The sequence below is a fragment of the Pristiophorus japonicus genome, chromosome 3, assembly GCF_044704955.1.
Source record: "Pristiophorus japonicus isolate sPriJap1 chromosome 3, sPriJap1.hap1, whole genome shotgun sequence".
Classification (NCBI taxonomy): domain Eukaryota; kingdom Metazoa; phylum Chordata; class Chondrichthyes; family Pristiophoridae; genus Pristiophorus; species Pristiophorus japonicus.
The window spans coordinates 203670574-203697397 of NC_091979.1; the positions used below are offsets into that span (position 1 = coordinate 203670574).

Below are 26824 nucleotides of genomic sequence, written 5' to 3' on the forward strand. Positions count from 1 at the left end.
TCCCGTCTCCCTCGAGTGTCCCTTTTGGCAGGGCATCATCAAAGGGGCAGTCTGTAGACAGCGTTATGCTTAACACAGCTGGGAGTGAGCTTACAAAATCTGTGGCAAAGCGCAGACCCACTCCCAAGTGTGTCATAACAACAGGATATTAAATGCAATCAGTGTTTTACAACATGGGGAAACATGTGTGCATGATTTCAGCATAATCCCTGCTAAAAGCGCAACTCAGCAAGTTTTTTTTTTCTCTTTTCCTTTCTCCTCTGCGGTGAGACAGTCCTGATCGAGGCTTAATCTGTCTTCCTGCGCTCACTTTCCTGTCATTAAATGGTGCATAAGTAGGCCGAATGCTCCAGTGGTTTCAATCTAGGTTCCAATCTGTGATCATATCTGGGACAGGAAGGTGTTCCCTATTGTGAAATGGTCTGCTTTGAAACTTTTTTGGAACCAGTACTGACTGAGAAAGGTTCACAAGGATGACACCAGAACAGAGAGGTTCCAACTATCAGGAAGAACTGAACAGGCTGGGGCTTTTTTCTCTAGAAAAGCGAAGGCTAAGTGGTGACCTAATAGAGGTCTTTAAAATGATGAAGTGGTGTAAGGTAGACTTAAGAGAAGGTGTTTCCACTTGTGGGGGAGTTGAAAACTAGGGAGCCGTAAATATAAGATAGTGACTAACCAATCCAATAGGGAATTCAGGAGAAACATCTTTATTCAGTGAGTGGTTAAACTGTGAAGCTCACTACCACAGGGGCTAGTGGAGATGAATAGCACAGATGCATTTAAAGGGAAACTGGATAAACACATGAGGGAGAAAGGAATAGAAGGATATGCTGATGGGGTGAGATGAAGAGGGGTGGGAGGAGGCTCGTGTGGAGTATAAACATCGGCATAGACCTGTTGGGCCGAATGGCCTGTTTCTGTACTGTAGACTATGCAACTCTGTAAGATCGTTTCATTCTCTCTCTCTAGATCAGTGCCAGGACACCGACACGCGGCAGTTTTACCAGATAGGCGAATCATTTGAAAAGCGTCTCAACGGGATCGGGTACCGGTGTCACTGTTACGGCCGGGGAGTTGGGGAATGGACCTGTGAGCCCCAGCAACCCTTCACAGGTAGGGCCCCATCGCTGCCATGCCCCCGAGCAAATCCTTTTCGAAGTTTCAGCCGTGGCTCAGTGGGTAACACTCTCGCCTCTGAGTTAGAAGATCGTGGGATTCAAGCCCGACTCCAGAGCCTTGAGCATACAATCTAGGCTGACACTCTCGTGCAGTGCTAAGGGAGTGCTGCACTGTCAGAGGTGGTGTCTTTCAGATGAGATATTAAACTGAGGCCCCATCTGCCTTCTCAGGTAGACATAAAAGATCCTATGGCACTATTTCGAAGAAGAGCAGGGGAATTCCCCCTGGTGTATTGGACAATATTTATCCCTCAACCAACTTAATTAGAAACAGATTACCTGGTCATTATAAAATTGCTATTTGTGGGATCTGGTTGTGCACAAATTGGCTAGCTTTTGTGCTCTAATCTCTGGAATGGGACTTGATCCCACCACCTTCTGACTGTTGAGGCAAGTCTGCTACAAACTGAGCCACCGCTGATACTTTCAGGCACAACTTGGGCAAGAACGCACACCTGGCTTGTTAGACAAACTGTCGAGACTCAGGACTTTTTAACTGAAATGCTGCAGTGTAAGTAGGCGGACATGTTGATTTGCCTGACCTGCTTGGCTTTCACCGTGTGTAACCGGGTGGATTTCTGGACTGTCAAGCCCCTAAACTCTGGAAATCCCTCTCTAAACCTCTTCGCTCTCCAGCTCTCCCTCCTCCTTTAAGTCCTTCCTTAGAATCTACCTTTTTGAACAAGCTTTTGGTCACCTGTCCATATGTGGCTCAAATTTGCTCTTATTAGGCTCCTGTGAAGCATCTTGGAATGGTTATATTGGGCCCAAGTTTCCACATGATTTGCGCCTGATTTTTAGGAGCAACTGGTGGAGAACGGACTATCTTAGAAATCGCAATTCTCCACATTTTTTTTCTGCAGTTCTAGTGGGTAGAATAGTTCTACTTTAGAACAGAATTTTTTCTTCAAAAGGGGGCGTGTCCGGCCACTGACGCCTGATTTCAAAGTTTCCACAGTGAAAACGTACTCCAAACTAAAGTAGAATGTAGCAAGTGAAGATTTTTGTAGAACTGAAAAAACCTGTTCTACACATTAAAAAATCAGGCGCAGGTTACAAATTAGGCGTCCAGAACGAGGTGGGGGGTGGGGGGGGGGAAGGGAACTCATTGAATTCTACAATAAATCCTTATTTATACTTCTACAAATATTATACAAATAAATCCAACCTGAATAAACATTTATAAGCAAAGAAAAGATTAAATAAACCATCTTCCTACCTGTGTGAAAGTGCTTCAGCCATCGTTCGAAGGAAACCGCCGTTTGTTGCCGCGCAGGGGAGGGAGGGGAAGGAGACAGCAGCTTGTTACCGCGCAGGGGAGGGAGGGGAAGGAGACAGCGGCTTGTTGCCGGGGAGGGGAGGGAGAGGAAGGAGACAGCGGCTTGTTGCCGGGGAGGGGAGGGAGAGGAAGGAGACAGCGGCTTGTTGCCGGGGAGGGGAGGGAGAGGAAGGAGACAGCGGCTTGTTGCCGGGGAGGGGAGGGAGGGGAAGGAGACAGCGGCTTGTTGCCGGGGAGGGGAGGGAGAGGAAGGAGACAGCGGCTTGTTGCCGTGGAGGGAGGGGAGGGAGGGGAAGGAGACAGCGGCTTGTTGCCGTGCAGGGGAGGGAGGGGAAGGAGACAGCGGCTTGTTGCCGGGGAGGGGAGGGAGAGGAAGGAGACAGCGGCTTGTTGCCGTGCAGGGGAGGGAGGGGAAGGAGACAGCGGCTTGTTGCCGCGCAGGGGAGGGAGGGGAAGGAGACAGCGGCTTGTTGCCGGGGAGGGGAGGGAGAGGAAGGAGACAGCGGCTTGTTGCCGTGCAGGGGAGGGAGGGGAAGGAGACAGCGGCTTGTTACCGTGCAGGGGAGGGAGGGGAAGGAGACAGCGGCTTGTTGCCGCGCAGGGGAGGGAGGGGAAGGAGACAGCGGCTTGTTGCCGGGGAGGGGAGGGAGGGGAAGGAGACAGCGGCTTGTTGCCGGGGAGGGGAGGGAGAGGAAGGAGACAGCGGCTTGTTGCCGCGGAGGGGAGGGAGGGGAAGGAGACAATGAGAAGGGAAGACTCAGTGCTGATGTGCTGATGGCAATGTGGTTTTATTAAAAAATGTTCAAAAATTAAACAGCTACAAAGAACTATAAAAGTTGCCGAGTGCCAATGTTTTTTTTCACACTGAGCATGCGCGAACGCTCCAACGCGCACGCGCAGCGTTGCCGGCAGGAAAAAAACTAATTTAAATAGTACCCGCCCCTTCCCACTTACAAAATCGGCGCGAGTGTAGGCTCCGCCCCCCTGGGCGCCGCGCCAAACAGACAAGGAGCTGCAGAGCGCTCGAGAATAGCGCGTTTTTTTTCTCGCACCGTTTTAGGCGCGAAAAACGGGCGCCCAGCTCGGAGGGGTGCCCGTTTTTTATCCTGTGGAAACTTGGGCCCAATATGTTAAAGATAATGCAAGTTGTTGTTGTAAATTATGAGGATAGTTTGCATAGACTAGGCTTCTATTCCCTTGGGTATAGAAGATTATGGGGTGATCTAATCTAGGTATTTAAAATGATTAAGGGATTCGATAGGGCAGATAGAGAGAAACTATTTCCTTTGGTGGGGGGAGTCCAGCACAATGCAACATCACCTTAAAATTAGAGCTAGGCCGTTCAGGGGTGATGTCAGGAAGCACTTCTTCACACAAAGGGTGGTGGAAATCTGGAACTCTCCCAAAAAGCTGTGAATGCTGGGGGTCACTTTAAACTTCAGACTGAGATTGATAGGTTTTGTTAGGTGAGGGTTTTGGGAATACGGAACCAAGGAGGTAAAGATCAGCCACGATCAAGTTGAATGGCAGAGCAGGCTCGAAGGGCTGCATGGCCTCCTCCTGTTCCTAAATTAATGAATCTGGCGACGTAAGTTATCGGGGTGGGGATGGTGGTGGTGAGAGAGGGGGAAATCATAGAATCTTGCACCACAGAAGGAGGCCGGCTCTTTTAAAAAGCTATCCAATCAGTTCCACTCCCCTGCTCTTTCCCCATAGCCCTGCACATTTTTCCTCGATGATGCTTCTATGGACCTATAATCCAAATCCAGCAAAGAAGTAAGGCAGTTTGTTATTTGTGCTGATTACTGTGACTGGCTACACTGCCTAGAGGGAATAGCATTTAATCGTTGTGAAGTAATTATCCTTCATAAACTAGCTGATTTATACAATCTGGCAGAGCAGAGCAGTCTTTTTTCCCCTTTCTCATGAGTCTTATGAACTTTTTACCTTGCAACTAAAGGGTCCAGAATGGCCGTCCTGAGCCCCGCAAGTGTGCGCGCGCTAATATGAATCGAAGCCTCTTTTGTATCGTCCGCGATGATACGTAGCCAGGACATGGCAAGGTCGTGACCCCAGGACCTGCCGATATTATTTATCTACGACGCAGTGGGGTCACGACCCCAGGAAGGCGCATTGTTACAACCCCAGGACATGGCGATATCATGTATCTAGGACGAATGTCACCGCACCCATTTCGCAGTGAAGCGTGTGCGCCGGTTGAAGCATCACCGCCAGGTTATCCGCACGTTGAACTCGCGGCGGCAGGAGGGAACGGCAGCAATATTCCGAACCAAATATTCCCAAGTGTTTCCCGAGACCCGGGCTGCAATTTAAATCACCACTGAAGTCAGTGTGGGCAGATGCCGTTGACTGCCTCTGCTGTTAGTGGTGGGGCCACTAACACTGCCCTCAACTTCTTTTCTGGTGTATCTGTTTGATCAGAAATCTCTCGGAGAGGTGTCAAGGGCCCCTGCTATAAACCTAAGAGTGCTCCCAGTTCTGCTCTGATTGAATAGTCGAGCTTGGCCATCCGTTGGGTCGGGTAAAGGCCTCGTGGTTAATTCAGACATTGTTAAGTAGCACAGGTAAATTGCTCTTACATTTGAGGGCTTTCTAAATACTAAAGGAGAAGTCAAAGTGCGCAACACGCTCTGAGCAATTTGAATCAGTAATGCTGAAGAGTCTGTCGGATTTCAGATTGGATTGTATTTTTGGAACCGCTCTGTGTTCTCTGTCTGTCCGCCCGACCCCCAGGCCTGTTTTCACTCTGGTTTCTGTTACACATGATTTACGAGCTATCAGCACTGCACAATCTTCTGTTGACCTAAGTGGACAGTGCGTGCTGCAGCACAGGCATTCTGAGGCACATTTCCCTTCAACTTTCATCGAGGTTAATGCTGCTTCCTGCCCAGTTCATTGACAGTACGTTGAACCAGATTGCCAAATGTGTAAACAAACCAGGCCTTCCCCGTGTGTTGTCACTAGGCCGAGTGCTAATTCTATGGAGATTATAAAATGCAAGGGCTTGCATGTAATGATACTTTCAATATATAATCACCAGGTTCGTCACTAAGTGAGACTAGTAATGGCTTCTAATGTAACAAGGTTAGTGATCCGGCGAGACTAGTAATGTTTTCAAAATGTAGTCACCAGGTTAGTAAACAGGAACGACTAGTAAAGACTTCAATATGTAGTCATCAGGTTAGTAACTATGTGAGGCTACTAATGATATCTATTGTAACCAGGTTAGTAATTACACAAGATTAGTAATGATTTTAATACATAGTCAACCAGATTAGTAACTAGACGACACCAGTAATGATCATACGTCATCATCAGATGAATTGCTAATTGAGACTAGTACTGATTTATAATGTCACCAGGTTAGTAACTAGGCAGGACTCGTAAAATGTCATTATATAATCAACAAATTAGCAAGTAAGGGAAACTAATGGCTTCTAATGTCTAATAACTAGGTGAGATTAGTTATGATTTCTAATGGTACCCCTGCCCAGAAATACCAATGTTGATTATAGCATCCCCCATAGGATTGTAGCTGACCCCCATAGGAGGCCATTTAGCCACTCCAGCCTGTTCCGCCATTTAATTAGATCATGGCTGATCTGTATTTTAACTCCATCGGCCCACCTTGGTTCCATATCCCTTGATACCCTTTACCAACAAAATCTACCAATCTCAGTTTTGAAATTTTCAATTGACCCCTGGCCTCAACAGCTTTTTGGGAGAGAGAATTCCAGATTTCCACTACCCATTCTGTGAAGAAATGCTTCCTGACATCACCTCTGAACATCCTAGCTCTAATTTAAGGCTATCTTCCTTGTTCTGGATTTCCCCATTAGCGGAAATAGTTTCTCTCGATCTACCCTATCAAATCTTAATCACCTCAATTCGATCACCCCTTAATCTTCTATACTCAAGGGAATACAAGCCTATTCTGTGCAACCTGTTCCCATAATCTAACCCATGGTGAACAGGTAGTGGAGTACAGCCCAGGCATTGAATGGTGTCTGTGAGGTCATGCCCAGTGATGCCCTCAGCCGTTGCCAATGGGTCAGAGGTGTATGTAGTGTGGAAATTAGTTAAAAATCACTAAAAGTTATGAGGCCATAAAAAAACAAACAAAGCCCTGGGTTTAGTTCTAGAGGCTTAGAAGTGAGAAGCAGAAGAGTTATGTTAAACTTGTATAGAACCTTGGGTGGACCATACTTGGGGTACTGTGCACAGTTCTGGTCCCCATATTTTAAAAGGGACATAGAGGCACTAGAGAAGATCCAAAGAGATTTACAAGAGTATACCAGAACTGAGAGGTAATCACTATCAGGAAAGACTGAACAGGCTGGGTCTCATTTCTCTAGAAAAAAGACCACTGAGGGGTGACCTGATAGGGGTCTTTAAGATTACGAAAGTGTTTGATAGGGTAGAGATAGAGATGATGTTTCCACTTGTATGAGTTGAAATCTAGGGGTCATAAATATAAGATAGTCACTAATAAATCAGGAGAAACTTATTTACCCAGCGAGTGGAACTTGCTACCTACCACAAGGAGTAGTTGAGATGAATAGCATGGATGCATTTAAGGGGAAGCTAGATAAGTCCATGAGGGAGAAAGGAATAGAAGGATATGCTGATAGGGTGAGATAAAGTAGGGTGGGAGGAGGCTCAATAGACCAATTGAGCCGAATGGCCTGTTTCTGTGCTGTACACTCTCTATGTAAAAATATATATGCAGGTTCATTGGGCTGTTGTACTGTTTGTCTTGCAGGATCTGGGCCTGTGCAGGTGCTGATCACAGAGACAGGGAACCAGACTGACTCCCATCCCATTCAATGGAACACACCAGCATCCTCTCACATCAAGCAGTACATCCTGCGATGGAGGCCTGTAAGTAAACAAATCCACCAATTGGCCAATGACTAACGGTGTTCGGCGGGCCACAATATCTCCCGCTGCCTTGTGCCAAGTAAGCCGAAACCGCACAAGAGAAAGGCAGGGAGGTGTCACGGGATTGGGTGGGGGAGGTGGGAGAGGGGATTCGCTCCGGCTTGCGATGAGTGTAAACCGAGTGGAATACTGAGGCTTGGAAACCCTGCCGGGGTCTGACTAACTCCAGCGGGAGACCACGGAGCGGGGGGTAAGAGCCTTTGGCCTGGAGGTCCTTCCTTCCACCCCCGTTGGTGCCCTCTGTGTTTCGCCGAGGCTGGCCTGGGCTCGACGGCCGCCAAAGCCTCTGTGAAAGGAAACACAATTCTTTTGTATGTGCAAAAGGTTCAAAGCCGGGAGATTGCGAAGCTCCGCTCCCGGCGCAAAGTATCCCGACAGACTGCTGTGCCGGCCACTTTATTTCCTTTACTGCGCCTTTTCAACTGGTGAGGAAGTCCTAGGGTGAGAAAATGGCCCCATCTGCCTGCTTTGAGTGCCTCACTAGCAGCATCAGGCAGGCATTGTGAGGGAAGACGCAAACTACCGCCACCGTGTACCATTTTAACACGCCTCCATTGTCTTGTTCTTGGGATGTGGGCACTGCTGGCAAAGCAGGATTTATTTATTATCTGTGGCTCAGTGGGTAGCACTTTCACCTCTGTGTCAGAAGGTTATGGGTTCAAGTCCCACTCCAGACACTTGGGCACATAGTTTCAGCTGACACTCCAGTGCTGTACCGGGAGAGTGCTGCACTGTTAGAGGCGCCCGCTCAGGTCAACGTAAATTATCCCATGGCACGATTTCGAAGAAGAGCAAGGGAAGTTCTCCCCGATGTCCTGGCCAATATTTATTCCCCAACCAACATCACTGAAAACAGATTATCTGGTGATTAGCACATTGCTGTGTGTGGGTGCTTGCTGTATACAAATTGGCTGCCTTATCTCCTACATTACAACAGTGGCCGCCCTTCAAAAGTACTTCATTGGTTATGAAGTGCTTTGGGGTCCTGAGGTCATGAAATGCATGTTCTTTCTTTTCGCTGGTCAACCACAGAGGGTGAGACAGAGCTCACATTTGTGAACAAGTGCATTTTAAAATGTTTTTATAGCACTCCACGGCCTCTCATAGTCAGTTTCTGTAGTGCCAGCCCACAAATTGCCCGATTTATTTAATTTATTTTACCACGGTGGGCTTTAAACTACCAACCTTTTTGAGCTCCCAGTATCATAAACATCAACCTACCAGAGCTGGTACATGCAAAATGTAGCCGAAGATAATTAATGGGTGCATTGAGCCAGTGTGTTGCCAGAGGGAATGAAAGTCCCATTTGTCTGCTTCACCCTGGCAGAGTTTATCCAAACTCTCCTCAGACATAAGAACATGTCAGAACTCACCGTCCCATTATACAGACAGGAAACTTATCATTTGTAACGTTCTGTTCACCCAGTTACATCCTTCCCCAACCCAAAAAAATGTTTTACACACAGGCCGGCTTGTAGCCTGCCTGCCCTATGATCTCTGCTGTCGCCGTGCAAACGGTCTGCCAGGCTTTGCGAAAGAGTCCAGGCAATGTTCCATTGCTCATGCACTACTTGGTAAAGTGGGAGTCATTTCCCGCTTGCTCTTGGCGTACAAACAGGAGCACAGGAGCCAGCCAAGTGAGTCTTATTTTAACATCAACAAATTGCAGTGTTGACACACATCTCCTTTACATCGGGGAATGAGGCTTGAGACAGGCCTGTGGTACGTGGCCAAAAGATTTCAATTCAACAAAAGTTTTTTTTTGCCTATGATGCATGTATTACATTGAAAAACAAGTCAGAGCCATCCCTCTTGCCCCTCCCCCTCCCCACCCCTCCCCCTCCAAGATGGCTCACAGATGCACGATCGCTTGGCTGGAATTTCCTCGCTAGGTTCTCGCGATTGCCCGCTGTTAACTTCACGCCATTTGTGCCAGGGTGCTGTGGATGATTCTGGCCTCCACTATCTCTGGGCGATACGAGTCTCTGCCCTCCACCCTGCATCGAGGCCAGTGAGTAGAGAAGGGGGTAAAGAAAATCGTCCAGGCTTCCTGTTCCTCAATGATATCCGCTGACTCCTGCTGCAAGGGAGCACGTGCACTAGAAAAGAATGACAAGCTGGCCTATGATGCCCCTGCAGTTGAATAGCCTGCTGAGACTCACATGAACTATAGCAACTTGGATAAGGTACCAAATTGGCCTCAGGAGAGGAGTAGAGAACTGTTGCTTAAAAAAAATTGTATGTGAAACCGAGTGGCGCATTGTATTTAAAATAAAACTTAAGAGACTGGAAAAGCATCCATTATATGTAAAAAATACGTCGGTAATTGCATCCTCATTGCATGCTTCCTGCTGGTACTTAATAACTTTTATAAAAAGCCCCTCAGCAGTGCTGGAATAGTTCATTAGACTGAAACAATTTATGATTTGGCATTTTACCAACTGTTAATCAAAACTGGGGCTTGAAGTAACTTGCCGACCATTTTAAAAACTGAGCCATCTGAGAACGTTCACTCACACAGCCATCCTTGTACATGTGAGCCTGGGCTAAGTGTCGGCAGACTGGCGATCCAAGAGCAGTCATATCCAATGGCGTTCTCAATCAATGTATGTACCCACACGCTTAAATACACAGACAGCACAAACAAACCCATTCACCCACAAGCACAATTGCACGTGCACAAACACATTCACCCACATACATTCCACAAACACGCACATTCACCCACACATCATCATCATAGGCAATCCCTCGAATCGAGGATGACTTGCTTCCACGTCAAAAAGTTCACAGGTGTTTCAATGAAGGACCTAAAATTCCAGGTCCGAACTAAATCTTGAAGGGTGGAAGATGCCTGTGCTTGGAATTTTTTTAAAGTGTGGTGTCCGTTGCACACCAGCCACCACACGGGCTTGACAGAGCTAGGTCTTGGTCCAGTAGCAAGCGTTACCCAAGATGACTGGAGACCTGCTCTGCTGCATGGACCTAGTGCGCACATATATCGCAGTGTGGGCTGGCCCGTGCTGCCCCTGGACCCTCGCCTCTCCTGGGCCCCGATCACGCCCCTCTGCAATCTCTCGCCACTCCTTTGCCCCTACCTCGCCGCTTCTGCTGTATCTGCCCATGCACCAATCACCTACCTGGACCTTGGTGATGTCCCTTTTTACTGCCATTGCTCTGCTCCAGCGCGTACTGCTCCCTGGAGTGATATGCCGCCATGCTGCTCCTTCCGCTCCCCGGCCTGCTCCGATGGTGCTCACAGGCCGGGGGCCGCACAGACTGCGCATATTCACCCACACACACTCACATTCACCCACACACACTCATTCACCCACACACATTCATTCACCCACACACATTCATTCACCCACACACACTCACATTCACCCACACACACTCTCATTCACCCACACACACTCATTCACCCACACACACTCATTCACCCACACACACACATTCACCCACACACATTCACATTCACCCACACACATTCACATTCACCCACACACACTCATTCACCCACACACTCACATTCACCCACACACACTCACATTCACCCACACACACTCATTCACCCACACACCCACATTCACCCACACACACCCACATTCACCCACACACACTCACATTCACCCACACACACCCACACACACTCATTCACCCACACACACTCATTCACCCACACGCACCCACATTCACCCACACACACTCACATTCACCCACACACACTCATTCACCCACACACACTCATTCACCCACACACTCACATTCACCCACACACACTCACATTCACCCACACACACCCACATTCACCCACACACACTCACATTCACCCACACACACTCATTCACCCACACACACCCACATTCACCCACACACACTCATTCACCCACACACACTCACATTCACCCACACACACTCATTCACCCACACACACTCACATTCACCCACACACACTCATTCACCCACACACACTCATATTCACCCACACACACTCACATTCACCCACACACACTCACATTCACCCACACACACTCACATTCACCCACACACACTCATTCACCCACACACACTCATATTCACCCACACACACTCACATTCACCCACACACACTCACATTCACCCACACACACTCATTCACCCACACACACTCACATTCACCCACACACACTCATTCACCCACACACACTCATTCACCCACACACACTCACATTCACCCACACACACTCATATTCACCCACACACACTCATATTCACCCACACACACTCACATTCACCCACACACACTCACATTCACCCACACACACTCATATTCACCCACACACACTCACATTCACTCACATACATTCCACAAACACACACATACAGTCTACAAACACACACTCACATTCACCCACACACAAACACACGTGCACACACAACCTTGGGTTTTTTGTTCGCTATCGTACCAGGTTTTAAGTTAGCTTTGTTTGTGCTTGCATGCAGAAAAACTCGAGGATCCGATGGAGGGAGGTGACCGTCCCGGGTAACATGCACTCCTACACCATTGATGGCCTGAAATCGGGCCTCACGTACGAAGGCCAACTCGTCAGCATCCTGCACTATGGCCAGAGAGACATCACCCGATTCGAATTCACAACCTCATATGTGTCTCGTAAGTAATGCACTCCGTGGGTCCGCATTCCCCTCCTCCTCCCCAACCCTTCTCGGCCTCCCCCTTTGTCAAACATAATCAGGCGTGACTAATGAAAGGTAGTGCATCTGCTCGAGAGAAATGGACCTGGAGCTGCTTGTAAACCGTGCTGCAATTTAACAACAACAAATACACGAAGAGATTTATTTTTATCTCTCTCCTCTCTCCAAATCCATCCCACCCCACCCCAGTTATAACTCCTCTGTGGGACCCCCCCCAGGTCCTTAATAGGATACTGCTCCGCAGTTGCCCCTCCCCTCCCCCTCGTGACCTCTGACTCGTTCAAACGGTGAGCCGCGACAGTCCGCATCGTCGGGCTATTGAACCAGGAGAGGCAAAGCAATCCTGCTATCCCGCGTGGCAGCAGTGAGGTAGTGGTGGCAGACCGGCATGGCGACACGGGAGCTGAGGCCAATTCTGACCACAGACCGAGCACCAAAGCCACGTTGGGCTTTAGCCGCATGCCGGATAAATCTGGCCGGCGTTGGGAGTGCCTTTAATAGGAACAAGAGGAGACCATTCGGCCTCTCGAACCTGTTCCGCCATTCCATGAGATCATGGCTGATCTGTATCATAACTCCATCTACCCTCCTTGGTTCCGTAACACTGAATACCCTTAATCGTACTCTTAAAATTTTCAATTGACCACCAGCCTCCTCAGCTTTTTAGGGGCAAGACTTCCAGATTTCCAATGCCCTCTGTGTGAAGAAATGCTTCCTGACATCACCCCTGAACGGCTTAACTCTAATTTTATGGTTATGTCCCCTTGTTCTGGACTTTCCCACCAGAGGAAATAGTTTATCTACCCTATCAACTCCTTTCATTATCTTAAACAACTCATTAGATCACCCCTTAATCTTCTATATGCAAGGGAATATAAGCCTAGTCTTCGCAATCTGTCCTTATAATTTAAGCCGTTTAGTCCCAGTATTGTTCTGATCAATCTGCCTTCCACCTCAAGGTGAATTCTTAATTCTGTAACTCTGACTGTGTGCTTCTCTCTCTCTCCTCTGCCCTGACAGTGTCCCCGTACGCGGGTGAAACGGCACAGAATGCCATCGAAGACAGATTTATCGAGTCCTCAATGACCGAGTCTATCACGGAGATCACCTCCAGCAGTTTTGTGGTGTCCTGGGTGTCCGCCTCTGACACAGTGTCTGGATTCAGAATCAAGTATGAGCTGAGCGAGGACGATGCCCAGCCTCAGTACCTCGGTAAGACCTTTCAGTAGCTGTACCCACTTTGTTTTGAACCATGTGACTTGGGGACCAAGTGAAGGCCATAACTGTACCTCCTCAGGTTCTTGCCTCAATCCTATATAGGTCAAGGAGCTGGAATTTCCTCAGTAAGTTCTCTTGATCTCCCGTCACACCTCCCAGTGGCCTTCTCAGCCCAGGATCCATTTTCAGCCCATCTCCTCGTCGCCGGTGGCCCTGAAAGGACTTATTTCTCCGTGTGCTTGTAGCCCTGTGGACTGTGGGAACCTGGATTTTAGAACTGTTCCCTCTCAGCTGTGCTGGGTGGCCAACCCTCTAGGATTGCCCTGGAGTCTCCAGGGATGGAATATTAATCTCCAGGACACTGCTGCGAGCAAAAACACCAGGAGAAAAATCATAGAAAAAAAAAGAAAGACTTGCATTTATGTACCGCCTTTCACAACCTCAGGACGTCCCAAAGCACTTTACAGTCAATGGTGTCCTTTTGAAGTGTCACTTTTGCAATGTAGTGAAATGCAGCAGTTAGTTTGTGCACAGCAAGCTCCCACAAACAGCAATGAGATAAAGACCAGGTAATCTGTTTTAATGATGTTGGTTGAGGAATAAATATTGACCAGGACACCGGGGAGAACTGCCCTGTTCTTCTTCACAAAATATTGCTGTGGGATCGTTTACATCCACCTGAGAGGGCAGACGGGCCCTCGGTTTAACTTCTCATCCAAAAGATGCCGTTTCCGACAGTACAACACTCCCTCAGTACCGCCCTGGAAGTATGAGCCTCGATTTTGCACTCAAGTCTCTGGAGTGGGATTATGAACCCACGACCTTCTTGACTCCGAGACTGGAGTGGTACTCATTGAGCTACAGCTGAAAACTGGTAGGAATCCATTCTACAGCGACAAGGCCTGTTTTGGTGGTACGTGGTACTCAGCAGGTGAGAAAGTTCTCCTGGTGTCCTGGTCTCACTGCTGGTGAAGGACCGCCCCCTCAATGGTGGAGCGATGAAAATCGGGGTTACACAAGAGGCCAGAATTAGAGCAGCGCAGAGATCTCGGATGGTTATAGGGCTGGAGGAGGTTAGAGAAATGGGGAAGGATGAGGCCATGGAAGAATTTGGAAACCAGGATGAGAATTTTAAAATCGAGGTGTTACCTGACTGGGAGCACTGGAGTTATGGGTGAACGGGACTTGGTGTAAGGTACTCTCAATCCAAAAAAGCAATACGTTGTGTGTGAGGAGCTTTGCGATGTATCTGGGAGGCTGTGATAAGACAGATCTTTCTTCTTTTAACTGTCTTTTATTTCTTTTGCACTTCCAGATGTTGAAAACACAGTCACATCTGTTTCCATTCCTGACCTGCTGCCTGGTCGCAAATACGTGGTGAATGTTTTTGAAGTTTCGGATGATGGAGAGAAGCTGATTCTAACCAGGACGCCCACGACAGGTTGGTCACCGAGGAGAGACCTTTAATTGCTGCTTTTTTTGTTGTTGATCAGGAACACTCGTCATTTCCTTCAATAATCTTCCACCTTTCCTCACAGCACCTGACGCTCCCACTGAGTACAGTGTAGACCTTGTCGCCGAGACCTCCATCACCGTTAGATGGTCCACGCCTCAAGCCCCAATTACAGGTACGTTGTGATATGGTGGATACACTGGGGTGGGGCCCCTCTACAGATCTAGCTGTTCTTAAAAAAGCAATGTTCAGTAGGGATTGTGTGAGCTATTAACTCTTTTAAGGTAATCACAGGTAAGATCAACCAAGATTTTAAACTTTACCAAACTAATGTTTTATTTAATTAAAATAAGACAAGTTTTGCAGATAGATTCATGCAATATTAATTAGAAGAGCAAATCAGAACTCAGAATTAGAAATTCTTTTGTTTCTGGAGAATAAGAGGCGAATAATGCACCAACATCATGCGTGGTGTTCACCTGGCTGATCACTGGCCTGTCTCTGGTGGGTCACTGGTTGGTCTCTATCCTGGGGCATCGCTCGACAGAATTGGAGTAGACTGTGATGCCCCTCATGGACGAATAGCCCACGAGACTCTCTGGCATGATGCAGTGGGCATTTGAGCTTGCTACTGGCAGATGGCAGTGCTCGTGGAACTGAAACCCTGCCACAAACACTGTGACGAGGAGAGGAGAAAGGATGGGGATAAACTCAGGGGTGCGGGGGGAAAAGAAGTAAAAACGGCGAATCGAAAGTTTTGACGAGTTTTTTTTAATGGCTCGCCACGAAATGGGAGGTAGCAACAGCATCACTGGGTGTAGCTGACGTCTCAACTGTGCTTCAATCTAAAGGTTACCGTGTGGTGTATACGCCCTCGGTGGAAGGGGCTAGCACCGAGATCATTCTGCCGAGTACCACCACCAACCTGACCCTCACTGACCTGCACCCTGGCGTCCAGTACAACATCAGCATCTATGCCGTGGAGGAGAGCCAGGAGAGTGTCCCGCTGGTCATCCAGCAGACAACTGATGGTGTTCCACGTCCAGGTACCAAGTGGCAGTCGCGGGGGGAGGTGACCATCTGAGGGCTCAGCGAGGAGGATGGGAAGATTACTAGTAGATGGACAGGTCGATGAAGGGAAGGTCGGGATGGGGTGAGGAGGGGCGAAGAACCAAAGAAATGGTTGAAGTGGTTAGTTTTGTGAAGAGCCTTTTCGAAGGAAGAGAGACATTAGCAGAGCTGATTGGGTTAGAGGGAGTATTCCAAAGGCTCAGCTTCAAATGGCTGGAGCTGGCACAAGCGGTAAAGGCTGGTGGGAAGCGACCGTGAATGGGGATTGAGTTGCCCGTAGTCGAGATGGGATCTCGGGTTGCGCACTGATTCATGTTGCAAAAGCGAAACTCCCAACTGCATGTTCGATGAGAAGAATTGCCCACTAGTGGACCAAAATGGCTCAGTGGGCAGCATTTTAGCCTCCGAGTCAGAAGGTCGTGGAATCATGCCCCGCTCCAGATACTTTAGCTTAAATCTACCTGACACTGCAGTACAATACTGAGGGAGGCGTTATTTTTCAAATGAGATGTTAAACTGAGGCCCCATCTGCCCTCTCAGGTGGACATAAAAGATCGCATTGCAATATTTTCCCGCAAGGGAGTTCTCCCCGCTGTCCTGGCTAATATTTATCCCTCAACCAAAATCACTAAAGCTCACTGGTCATTATCACATTGCTGTTTGTGGGACCTTGCTTTGCGCAAATAGGCTGCCGTTTTGCCTACATAACAGTGACTACACTTCAAAAGTACTTCATTGGCTGTAAAGCGCTTTGGGACGTCCTGAAGTAGTGAAAGATGCTCCAGAAATGCAAGTTCTTTCTTTCTAACTGAAAATCCACGGGGTGACACATCTTGCTGTGACTGCCTTGGATTTTCGCCAACAACCCCACCAAAGGTCACGAGGTCAGGGAATGGGTGGTCTTGTGATTTAAATGCCTTTATCTGGCTAGACCCAAGAGGCTGGAGTCGGGCTGGGTGGAGTGGGGGTGGTGATGTGGGGGCAGGGTTTGGTTTCACCTGCATAAGCAACTTGAATTAAAGAGAACTTGCATTTATATAGCGCTTCACACGATCTCAGGACATCCCAAAGCGCTTTGCAGCCAATAAAGTCTCTATCTGTGGCACTCTTGCCTTTTGGCAACAGGGAAAGGAATCAAAAGTGAAGGACATGCTGCTAATGATGGTGAGTGAGATGAAGAGGGGCATGAGGAGGCTCGTGTGGAACATAAACACTGGCACGGGTGGGCCTATGCTGTGCTGTACATTCTGTGCATTGTGTGGGGCGTTCATGGAGTTAGATCTATCCTTTTCAGGGAACAGTTCCCTGGGAGCAGAAAGACTTAGTGAACTTTCGGTCATAAAACCTGTTTTTGCTTTGAAGTGTTCTGCTGAGACGAGATTCTTTCGAAAATTGTGTAATGTTGTTTTGGCAGAAAGTAATTTGAAGTGAACTTACTGGACAGGAGGTCAATAATGGAGCTGTCACCAAGAACATGGGTTGGGGTGGGGGGGGGCGGGTGGGGGGAGGTGCGGAGAGCGAGTGGACAGAAAGCAGCTGGGCCAGCCCGCCTGGTGAAGTTAGGGGACTTGTCTCGCAAGGCACAGCTGGAGGGGTCAGGGGTCAGTGAACACGGTCCCAAAGACCACGCGGGCTGAGATTGTTGAGAGAAAATCCTAACGGACTCCATGCCCTTTCTCCATACTGTAATTGAGATCGCCCTGAAGCATCGGCTTACGTTCCTTTGGGAATAATCGGGTGGCTAGACCGCAAGAACAGAGGGAGAGAGAGGAATGCACAGAAAGTTCCGGGTTTCTGTTCTGCCTCAGCCTGGCCTCTTGCAACCCTCCATGATCATATAGGAGCAAAACTATTCTGCCAGCAATCTCCCTTGTCTGATGAAGCCTCATGATATCAAGATTGTGCTGTCTGCCTGCCTCCGAGTGAGACTGACAAATGATTACTCAGTGCAGCGACCTGTCTGCGGTCAGGAATCCGCAAGGAAGCTTATTGCCTGATGATAAAATCTGCCTTGTCCTTGTCCAGGCGTAGTGCTGTTTTCGTGAGAGTGCTGAGGAATGAACTGTCGGTACTGGGTTCAAAATCCTCTCCAGTCCCAACACTTCCTGTTCTTGGTGGGCCCTTTTCCAGTAGCCTTCCTTTGAGCTTTAGTTCGGACTCCTCGCCTTTCACAGCCTCAGGACGTGCCAAGGCGCTTTGCAGCCAATGACGTACTTTTGAAATGCCACTGTTGTAATGTAGAGAAACGCGGCAGCCAATTTGTGCAGAGCAAGCTCCCATCTGCAGCAATGAGTTAAGCAGGAGGTGTTGGTTAGAGGGACATCGGGAGAACTCTGCTGCTCTTCATCCGAACCGTACTATGGAATCGTTTACATCCACCTGAACAGGCAGACAGGGCCTCAGTTTAATGCCTCCTGCAGATGACAGTGCAGTGCTCCCTCAGTACTGCACCGCAGTGTCAGCTCAGATTTTGCGTTCAAGTCTCTGGAGTGAACATAAACCCACAACCTTCGGATTCAGGAGGCGAGTGTGCTGCCCACTGAGCCACGGCTGGCATTTGATAACTTTTTTTCTAAGTTTGAAGTTTTTTCCTATTAGAACTACAGGGGCAAACTCCCTCAAGGTACCTACCATACGAACATAAGAAATAGGAGCAGGAGTAAGCCATTTGGCCCCTCGAACCTGCTCCGCCATTCAATATGATCATGGCTGATCTGATCATAGACTCAGCTCCATTTCCCTCCCTGCTCCCCATAACCCTTTACTCTCTTATCGCTCAAAAATCTGTCTATCTCTGCCTTAAATATATTCAATGACCCAGCCTCCACAGCTCTCTGGGGCAGAGAATTCCACAGATTTACAACCCTCTTGAGAGAAGAAATTCCTCCTCATCTCAGTTTTAAATGGGCGGCTCCTTATTCTGAGACTATGCCCCCCTAGTTGTAGTTTCCCCTATGAGTGGAAATATCCTCGCTGCAGCCACCTTGTCAAGCCCCCTCATTATCTTATATGTTTCGATAAGATCATCTCTCATTCTTCTGAACTCCAATGTGTACAGGCTCAACCTACTCAACCTCTCCTCATAAGTCAACCCCCTTATCTCTGGAATCAACCTAGTGAACCTTCTCTGAACAGCCTCCAATGCAAGAATAGCCTTCCTTAAATACAGAGACCAAAACTGTACGTGGTACTCCAGGTGTAGTCTACCACTCCACTCCGTCTCTGTAAACTAGGCAGATACCTGGTTTAAAAACCCAAACCGGGCAGGTTCAGACAAAATTACGGTGGAGCGGAAGAATCTCTGAGGAAATTCACCTCAGTTACATTAAAATGTGCAACAATTCTAACCATAATTTATCAATCAATTTATAATGAAATTTCGGCAGCAAACTGTAATTAATATAGATTAGAAACAAAGGGAGTTAAGATCCCAGAAGTATTGCTTCCATTAAGTGGCTCAAGGAGTATCTGCATCGTATGAAAGACTGACAGGACAAGAGTATGCCATTCACACTGTGCCAATTCAGCCTGTGACCAGCCTAATGTAGGACTGATGTCAGGAAGTTTTTCACAATGCAATCAATACAGGGAATGGCCTTCTGGGTGAAGTATTAGAGGTAAAGCTTCCTGGAGGCATTAAAATTGGAGGGGATTTGAAGATGCTGCTGACCTTTGCACGCCAGGTCCGTGCAGCGTCCAGGGTTCTCAGCCAGGTCAACATTGGTGGCAGGTACAATCTGCCTCAGTAGGGTGGAGAGAAAAAACATCAGCCATAGTTTCCGCTACCGACTTAGCAAGTGAGCAGGAAAGTGTATTTGTGTACAGGCAACAGTTAAGCACAGGGCGAGGGTGAACTGTGATCGGGGTCAAATACTTTGCTGAGGCTTTGGCCGGAATTTTCCCAGAAAAAACGGGAGTGTTTGGAGCAGTGAGGAGCAGTTAAATTGTTAAAGATGGAATTCCTGACCTGAACCCGCTCACTGTCGATTTTCCTGGAGGAGGAGTGGGGGCGGATGACCAACCCGCTCCCAGGGGACGGTACCTCAATTTAAATATTATAATGAGCCTTGAAGCCTCTATTCTCCCCTCCATCTTGAATTTAACTGCCTGTGGACGGGTTTCACAATTTGTGAAACCCAGCAGTTGAACAGAGCTGTTGAAAGAACTGCTGCATCCAGGAGGGAAGTGGCTTTATATCCACCTCCTGGATGCAGGGTCCCTGCCTAGCCCAACCCTGCCATGAGGCCCCCGACTGCCTCCCCACACCCCCCAAAATATGATGATGATGTCGGCCCGATCCTCCGCCCCTCCCGGGTTTCCAGCCTGCCTCGGACCCTCACCCCCCCCCACCCCCCACCACCGCCTCCAACTCACCTCCCCGAATAAATTTCCGGCTGATGCATGGACTCACACTGGAAGAGTGGCCTACTGAGTGAAGTGCTTCTGGAAAACCTGTTGACTGCGGGCACAATATAGGGGCGGGGAAGGGACAGGAAATAGTTGCTTTCATTTAAGTGGTGTGATGTGAATAGAACTGGGGTGAGTGGGGGAGAGGGTAAAGTGGATTTTAAGGTGATAAGGTTATGTCTCGTGCTGTCCGTAGTAGCGGAGATAATGGAAAGCTTTCTCAGAAGAGGGGGATAGAGGTGGGGAGGAGGGTGGAAGGGGAGGGTGAGGGGGAAGGGAGGAAGAGGAAAAGACTGGAGGAGGAGGATGTAGAAAGGGAAGGAGGGAGGAGGAGGAAGAAAATATGGGGGAAGGGGAGGAGTAGAGGAGGAGAAGGAAAATAATATGGGGGAGGGGGAGAGAAAGATGAGGAAGAGAATATGGAGGCGGGGTAGGGAAGAAGGAGAGGTGGAGGAGGAAGAGAATATGAGCAGAAGGGGAGAAGGAAAGATGGAGGCGAGGAAGTGGAGGAGGAGAAGAAAAGATGGAGGAGGGGAAGGGGAGAAAGAGAGTAGCAGGAGGGGAAGGGTAGATGGAGAGCTGGAGGAGGGGAAGGGAAGAAGGATAGCTGGAGGAGGGGAAGGGGAGATGGAGAGCTGGAGGAGGGGAAGGGGAGAAGGAGAGCTGGAGGAGGGGAAGGGGAGAAGGAGAGCTGGAGGAGGGTAAGGGGAGAAGGAGAGCTGGAGGGGAAGGGGAGATGGAGAGCTGGAGGAGGGGAAGGGGAGAAGGAGAGCTGGAGGAGGGGAAGGGGAGAAGGAGAGCTGGAGGAGGGGAAGGGGAGAAGGAGAGCTGGAGGAGGGGAAGGGGAGAAGGAGAGCTGGAGGAGAGGAAGGGGAGAAGGAGAGCTGGAGGAGGGTAAGGGGAGAAGGAGAGCTGGAGGGGAAGGGGAGATGGAGAGCTGGAGGAGAGGAAAGGGAGAAGGAGAGCTGGAGGAGGGGAAGGGGAGAAGGAGAGCTGGAGGAGGGGAAGGGGAGATGGAGAGCTGGAGGAGAGGAAGGGGAGAAGGAGAGCTGGAGGAGAGGAAGGGGAGAAGGAGGAGGAAGATGGGGAAGAGCAGGTGAGGAGAAGGGTAAAATGGCCGGGTTTCTGCCTTTCTCACCGCGAGTCTCTCTTCCAGTTGTTGTGGAGCCACCCACGAACCTGCAGTTCATCGACGTCAGCGAAACCCAGATTACCATCATGTGGATCGCGCCGAATACCGAGATCACCGGCTACCGCATTGCCGTCATTCCGCTGGGCGGGTCCAGCCAGCCCACCTTCCAGCTGCCCAGCTCCAGGAACAGCTTTACCGAGGTCACCAACCTGCTGCCCGGGACCACCTACCGCTTCCAGGTGTACGCGGTGAACCGTGAGGCTGAGAGCACACCGCTGATCGGGGAGCAAACCACCAGTAAGTGCTGAGCTAGCCGAGGCCGCTTACAATTGACCCCAGCACCCTTTCAGCTCGGGGTGGAGTGGGTGGAGGGTGGGATATCACTAAGGGGGTTCCTGCTCATGATTGCCTTTCGGGGACTTCCTGCTGGGAAGCAAACCTGCGAGACACCACACGATGACAGGATTGGGCTCGGGCGTGACGCCTCTCACGGTCGGATGGCGCTCGGCACTCAATCGTCCAGTCTCCCTCAATGGGTACTCGGGCAAAGAACAGCAAGAGCTGCCAGCACTGTGGAAACATATGCCATAAGAGAGAAAGAAGGAGAGAGGAATGAGAAAAATATTAATCACATTTTGATTACTTTGTAGACACAAGGAGTCCATTCGACCCATCGTGCCTCAGCTGGCTCTTGGAAGGAGTGCCACCCCCCATAGCCCTGTAACTTTATCCTTTTCAAGTATTTATCCATTTCCCTTTGTGGCTCTCTAAAGATTCCAGTTAGTAAATAACTATTGTTCTGTTATAGTTGCACAAATCCCATTGGTTTGGTTTTGAACTTCTTTCGTCTATATTGATTTGCGAGAGTGAGTGGACTTGCTGCCCTGGGGAGCCGGGAACTTCCAGCGTCATTGGGCAGGGGCGAGCGGCATCTCACCACCACCCCCCCCCCCCCCCACTCCCGCTGTTGGACTGGCTGTTAACCTCTCCTCACCTGAGCCCAGCTGCTTGCAGTCATTTGCTGTACTGGCAACCTACCGTATCTAAACTGCTCTGATGAAAGAGGCCAGAAGCTCATAATCTGAATGGCCATAGACCTCCTACCGAGGATTAGCACTGGGACTGAATACAAATGTGACAAAATTGTTTAAAGAAAGAACTTGTATTTATTTAGCACCTTTCATGACCTCAGGACGTCCCAAAGCACTTTACAGCCCAGTGAAGTACTTCATTGGCTGTAATGCACTTTGGGACGTCCTGAGGTCATGAAAGGCGCTATATAAATGCAAGCTTGTCATTCCTTCCTTCCGGACCTGGGGTCCTTATTTAGAGTTGTTTACTACTGGGAACTTGGCCTTGTCCTTGTAATCCCTTCAGGCCTTGTGCTCCCATTCAAGATATTGCACTGTTTTGGTCACGTAATACCCACTGTGTTTTGTATTTTTCAAATAGAACTCGACGCTCCAACCAACCTTAAGTTCAAAAACATCACCGAGACCTCGGCGCTGGTGACCTGGACAGTGCCTCAAGGCCGAATTACCGGCTACTTCCTGACCTGGGGCCTGACGACTGGGGGGCAACCCAAAACGCTCAAGCTCAAGCCGACTGCTACCCAACATCGGCTGCAAAGGTTGCAGTCTGGGACTGAGTATGTGGTCACTCTCACTGCAAAGCAAGGCGACCTGCCAAGCCAGAGGGTCCACAATATGCTCACAACTCGTAAGTCTTCTGCTCTCTGTCACCTCCCTATGTCTTTAATTCTGATAAGAGTATAAAAGCAGAGAAGTCCTGCTACAACTGTACAGGGTATTGGTGAGGCCACACCTGGAGTACTGCGTACAGTTCTGGTCTCCTTATTTAAGGAAGGATATACTTGCATTGGAGGCTATTCAGAGAAGGTTCACTAGGTTGATTCCGGAGATAAGGGGGTTGACTTATGAAGATAGGTTGAGTAGGTTGGGCCGATACTCATTGGAGTTCAGAAGAATGAGAGATGATCTTATCGAAACATATAAGATACTGAGGGGGCTCGACAAGGTGGATGCAGAGAGGATATTTCCACTCATAGGCGAAACAAAAACTAGGGTACACAGTCTCAGAATAAGGGGCCGCCCATTTAAAACTGAGATGAGGAGGAATTTATTCTCTGAGGGTTGTAAATCTATGGAATTCTCTGCCCCAGAGAGCTGTGGAAGCTGGGCCATTGAATATATTTAAGGCGGAGATAAGCAGATTTTTGAGCGATAAGGGAATAAAGGAATGGGCAGGGAAGTGGAGCTGAGTCCATGATCAGATCCGCCATGATCTTACTGAATGGCGGAGCAGGCTCGAGGGGCCAAATGGCCTGCTCCTGTTCTTATGTTCTTACGTTATTTCTCCTTTTGCCATCCCTACAACCGTCACCTTCCTCTCCCCCCAACCCACCCCACTGACTCTTCCTGGGGCTCACCGGCAACCTCTGGTATCTCACCCAACTGGCCATTCCACCAAGTGTGGTCCTTCAGTGACAGCAGGCTATAGATCATCAACAACAACTTGCATTTATATAGCTCCTTTAACTATTGGGGAGGGGGGCCATGGCCCCCATCCCCGCCCATGCTCCGCATCTACCTTGCTGCCAGCCAGGAAGGCCTGATATTGGCCATTCTTATTCCGGCCAGCTGCATCCGGACACCCGTCTGGTGCTCGCAGCTCCCCAGTTCAACACAAAGTAAGTTGGGGCCTCAAAATAGCCCCCCCCCCCCTGCTTTACACAGGTACGGCTGACTGTACAGCTAGCTCCAACCCCAAAGTGAAAGTCGGGCCTGGTGTGGGGAGTTCCGTCAGTCTGCCGGGGGTGGTTACGACAAATGAGTAGACTCTGTTTGGAAAATCTGTGCAGACGGGCCCCCTTTACTCGGGTAGGGATGGGGTCTGAGGGGAATGTTGCTCGGGTGATGGGGAGGAGTCCTTTGATCAGCTGATCCTTGTCCAAGTGCTCAGTCACTCTTGTGTCTCTGATGATAGATTCCAATTACTTCCGCACAACTGATGTTAAACTTATCGGTCTGGAGTACCATTTACAATTTTACAGTTTTGCAAAGTTATAATCCCTGAATCTAGAGAGCTTTAGAAAATTATGACTAATGCACTGTCAATTCCCTCTCCTGTTGTTTTGAATCCCTGGGGTGGAAACCATCAGGTCGTGAAAGTTTGTCCTTTTTAAGTCCCATTATTTTCTCCATTATCATTAAAAAAAACTTAGACTAAATGCATTAAATTCTTCCCCTAGACTTATTCTCAGGTTCCCTTGTACCGCTGGTATGTTGCCCTCTTCCTCCACTTATCTATTATGCAAGTAAATTATTGTCAGTCAAATTTAGCCAAGTCTTTACAAAGTTGGCCAACCCAAAGGCTGAAAGAGGGAGTGGTCATGACTCCTTCCTCCCCTTCTGGCTCTGCCAGTTTAGAACAAGGTCACCAAGAGATGCTGTGGATCACGGCCAATTACAAGCACTGGTCCCTTTCTACTTTATTGGCCTATTGTTTTGGCCACACCAGTTTGACGAACGAGCCAATGAACAAAACTGGTTTCTTCCACAGTCCAAATTTTCCAAACGTTTGCGCCAAGATCCAGTTTATCAGGCTTGGAAATGGAGCTCACGTACTAGGAGATTTATCATCCAGCCCCTGGTACCCCACCCAAATAAAAACTCGGGACTAAAGCCCATCAAAACCTTATTTAATTTGTTTTTTTTGTATTGTAGTGGAGGCTATGGGCCCAGTACCTAACTTTAACACTGAGGTGACCGAGACAGCTATCATAATCACCTGGACGCCCATGCCCAGGGTATCGTTCAAGGTAAGAGCATTTATTCATTCTAGAATATATGTTCAGTATGAAGAACTTGAAAGAATGGTACAGGGCAGATAGAGGGATATTTTTTCCAGTATTTGAGGGGTCAAGAATGAGGAGGCATAGATACAAGATTAAATCTAAAATTTAGAACAAGAGGGCAGGAGAAACTTCTTCCGACTCAACCATAGCTCAGTGAGTAGTACTCTCGCCATAGCGTCAGAAGTTGTGGGTTCAAGTCCCCAACCCAGAGACTTGGAGCATAAAATCTAGGCAGTGCTGAGGGCGTGCTGCACTGCAAAGGTGCTACCTTTCGGATGAGATGTTAATCCGTGGCCCTGTCTGCTCTCTCAAGTGGACGTAAAAAATCGCACAGCACTATTTTAAAAAAGAGCAGGGGAGTTCTCCCCGGTGTCCCGGCCAGTATTTATCCCTCAACTAAAATCACTAAAACAGATGATCTGGTCATTATCACAAGGCTGTCTGTGGGACCTAGCTGTGTGCAAATTGGCTGCCATGTTTCCTGCATTAGAATAAAATTGCAGTTCAAAAGTACCTAATTGAATGTAAATCGCTTTGAGACATCCTGAGGTTATGAAAGGTGTTTAGGCCTTTTGTTTTTTAAAACACAATGTAAAACCCAGGAAATAGTTTTTGGATGTATGGTTGTGAATTGTGCAACTTTTGAGAGTCAGTGGTGGGGGAGAGGGAAATTGGACGTTGCTTTTATGAGGAATTTTGATAGAGTTAATAGGAGAAACTGTTTCCACTGGCTGGAGAGTCGGTAAACAGGGGATCCAGATTTAATATAATTGGAAAATAAATCCAGGGGGCGAGATGAGGAGAATTTTTACGCAGCGAGTTGTTACGATCTGGAATGTGCTGTCTGAAAGGGTGGTGGAGGCAGACTCAAAGTAGCTTATAAAAGAGAATTGCATATATACTTGAAAAGAAGATATTTGCAGGGATATAGGGAAAGAGCGGGTATGGCACTAATTGGATAGCTCTTTCAAAGAGTCAGCACAGGGACGATGGGCCGAACAGCCTCCTGTGTGCGGCAGGAAACTGATTCTCTTTCGCCATTCCATTTTATTCTCGTTAGGTCGGAGTCAGGCCCTCCCAGGGCGGAGAAACCCCCCGAGAAGTGACCACCGACTCCGGGAGCATCATCATCTCCAGCCTGACGCCCGGCACAGAGTACACCATTTCCATTACACTGCTGGTGAATGACCAGGAACGGGACAGTCCTATCACCAAGAACGTCATCACCGGTGAGTCACTCACCAACCGCAATCTCGCAAAACAGGGAGATTTCGACATTTCGCTCCAGCGAGGAATGTACGATGATTATAAGCTGATGGCCTCGTCCCTCCCTATCTCTGTAACCTCCTCCCATCCTACAGTCCTCCGAATCTCATCAGTTCTGGCCTCTTGTGCATTCCCGATTTCCTTCTCTCCACCGTGCCTTCAACCATCTAGGCCCTAAGCTCTGGAGTTCCCTCCCTAATCCTCTCCGCATCTCTTCCGCTCTCTCCTCCTTTAAGACGCTCCTTCTTCAAAGAGATTTAGATATCTTCGTACAGGAAACAGCGAA

At 48.7% G+C, this 26824-nt stretch overlaps 1 protein-coding gene across 4 annotated transcripts in view; it reads left to right on the forward strand.

Annotated features, from left to right (window-relative positions):
* LOC139260078 (fibronectin-like) overlaps positions 1–26824 on the forward strand; it is a 107024-nt gene that overhangs the window by 22219 nt on the left and 57981 nt on the right. For all 4 annotated transcript variants that reach the window (XM_070876210.1, XM_070876212.1, XM_070876213.1 and 1 more), the window contains exons 12-22: positions 970–1113; positions 7241–7359; positions 11905–12073; positions 13135–13326; positions 14648–14773; positions 14871–14960; positions 15637–15831; positions 21420–21692; positions 22848–23114; positions 25142–25236; positions 26333–26501. In XM_070876210.1, the coding sequence (XP_070732311.1) occupies positions 970–1113; positions 7241–7359; positions 11905–12073; positions 13135–13326; positions 14648–14773; positions 14871–14960; positions 15637–15831; positions 21420–21692; positions 22848–23114; positions 25142–25236; positions 26333–26501 (1839 nt within the window). The remainder of the gene's footprint in view (positions 1–969; positions 1114–7240; positions 7360–11904; positions 12074–13134; positions 13327–14647; positions 14774–14870; positions 14961–15636; positions 15832–21419; positions 21693–22847; positions 23115–25141; positions 25237–26332; positions 26502–26824) is intronic.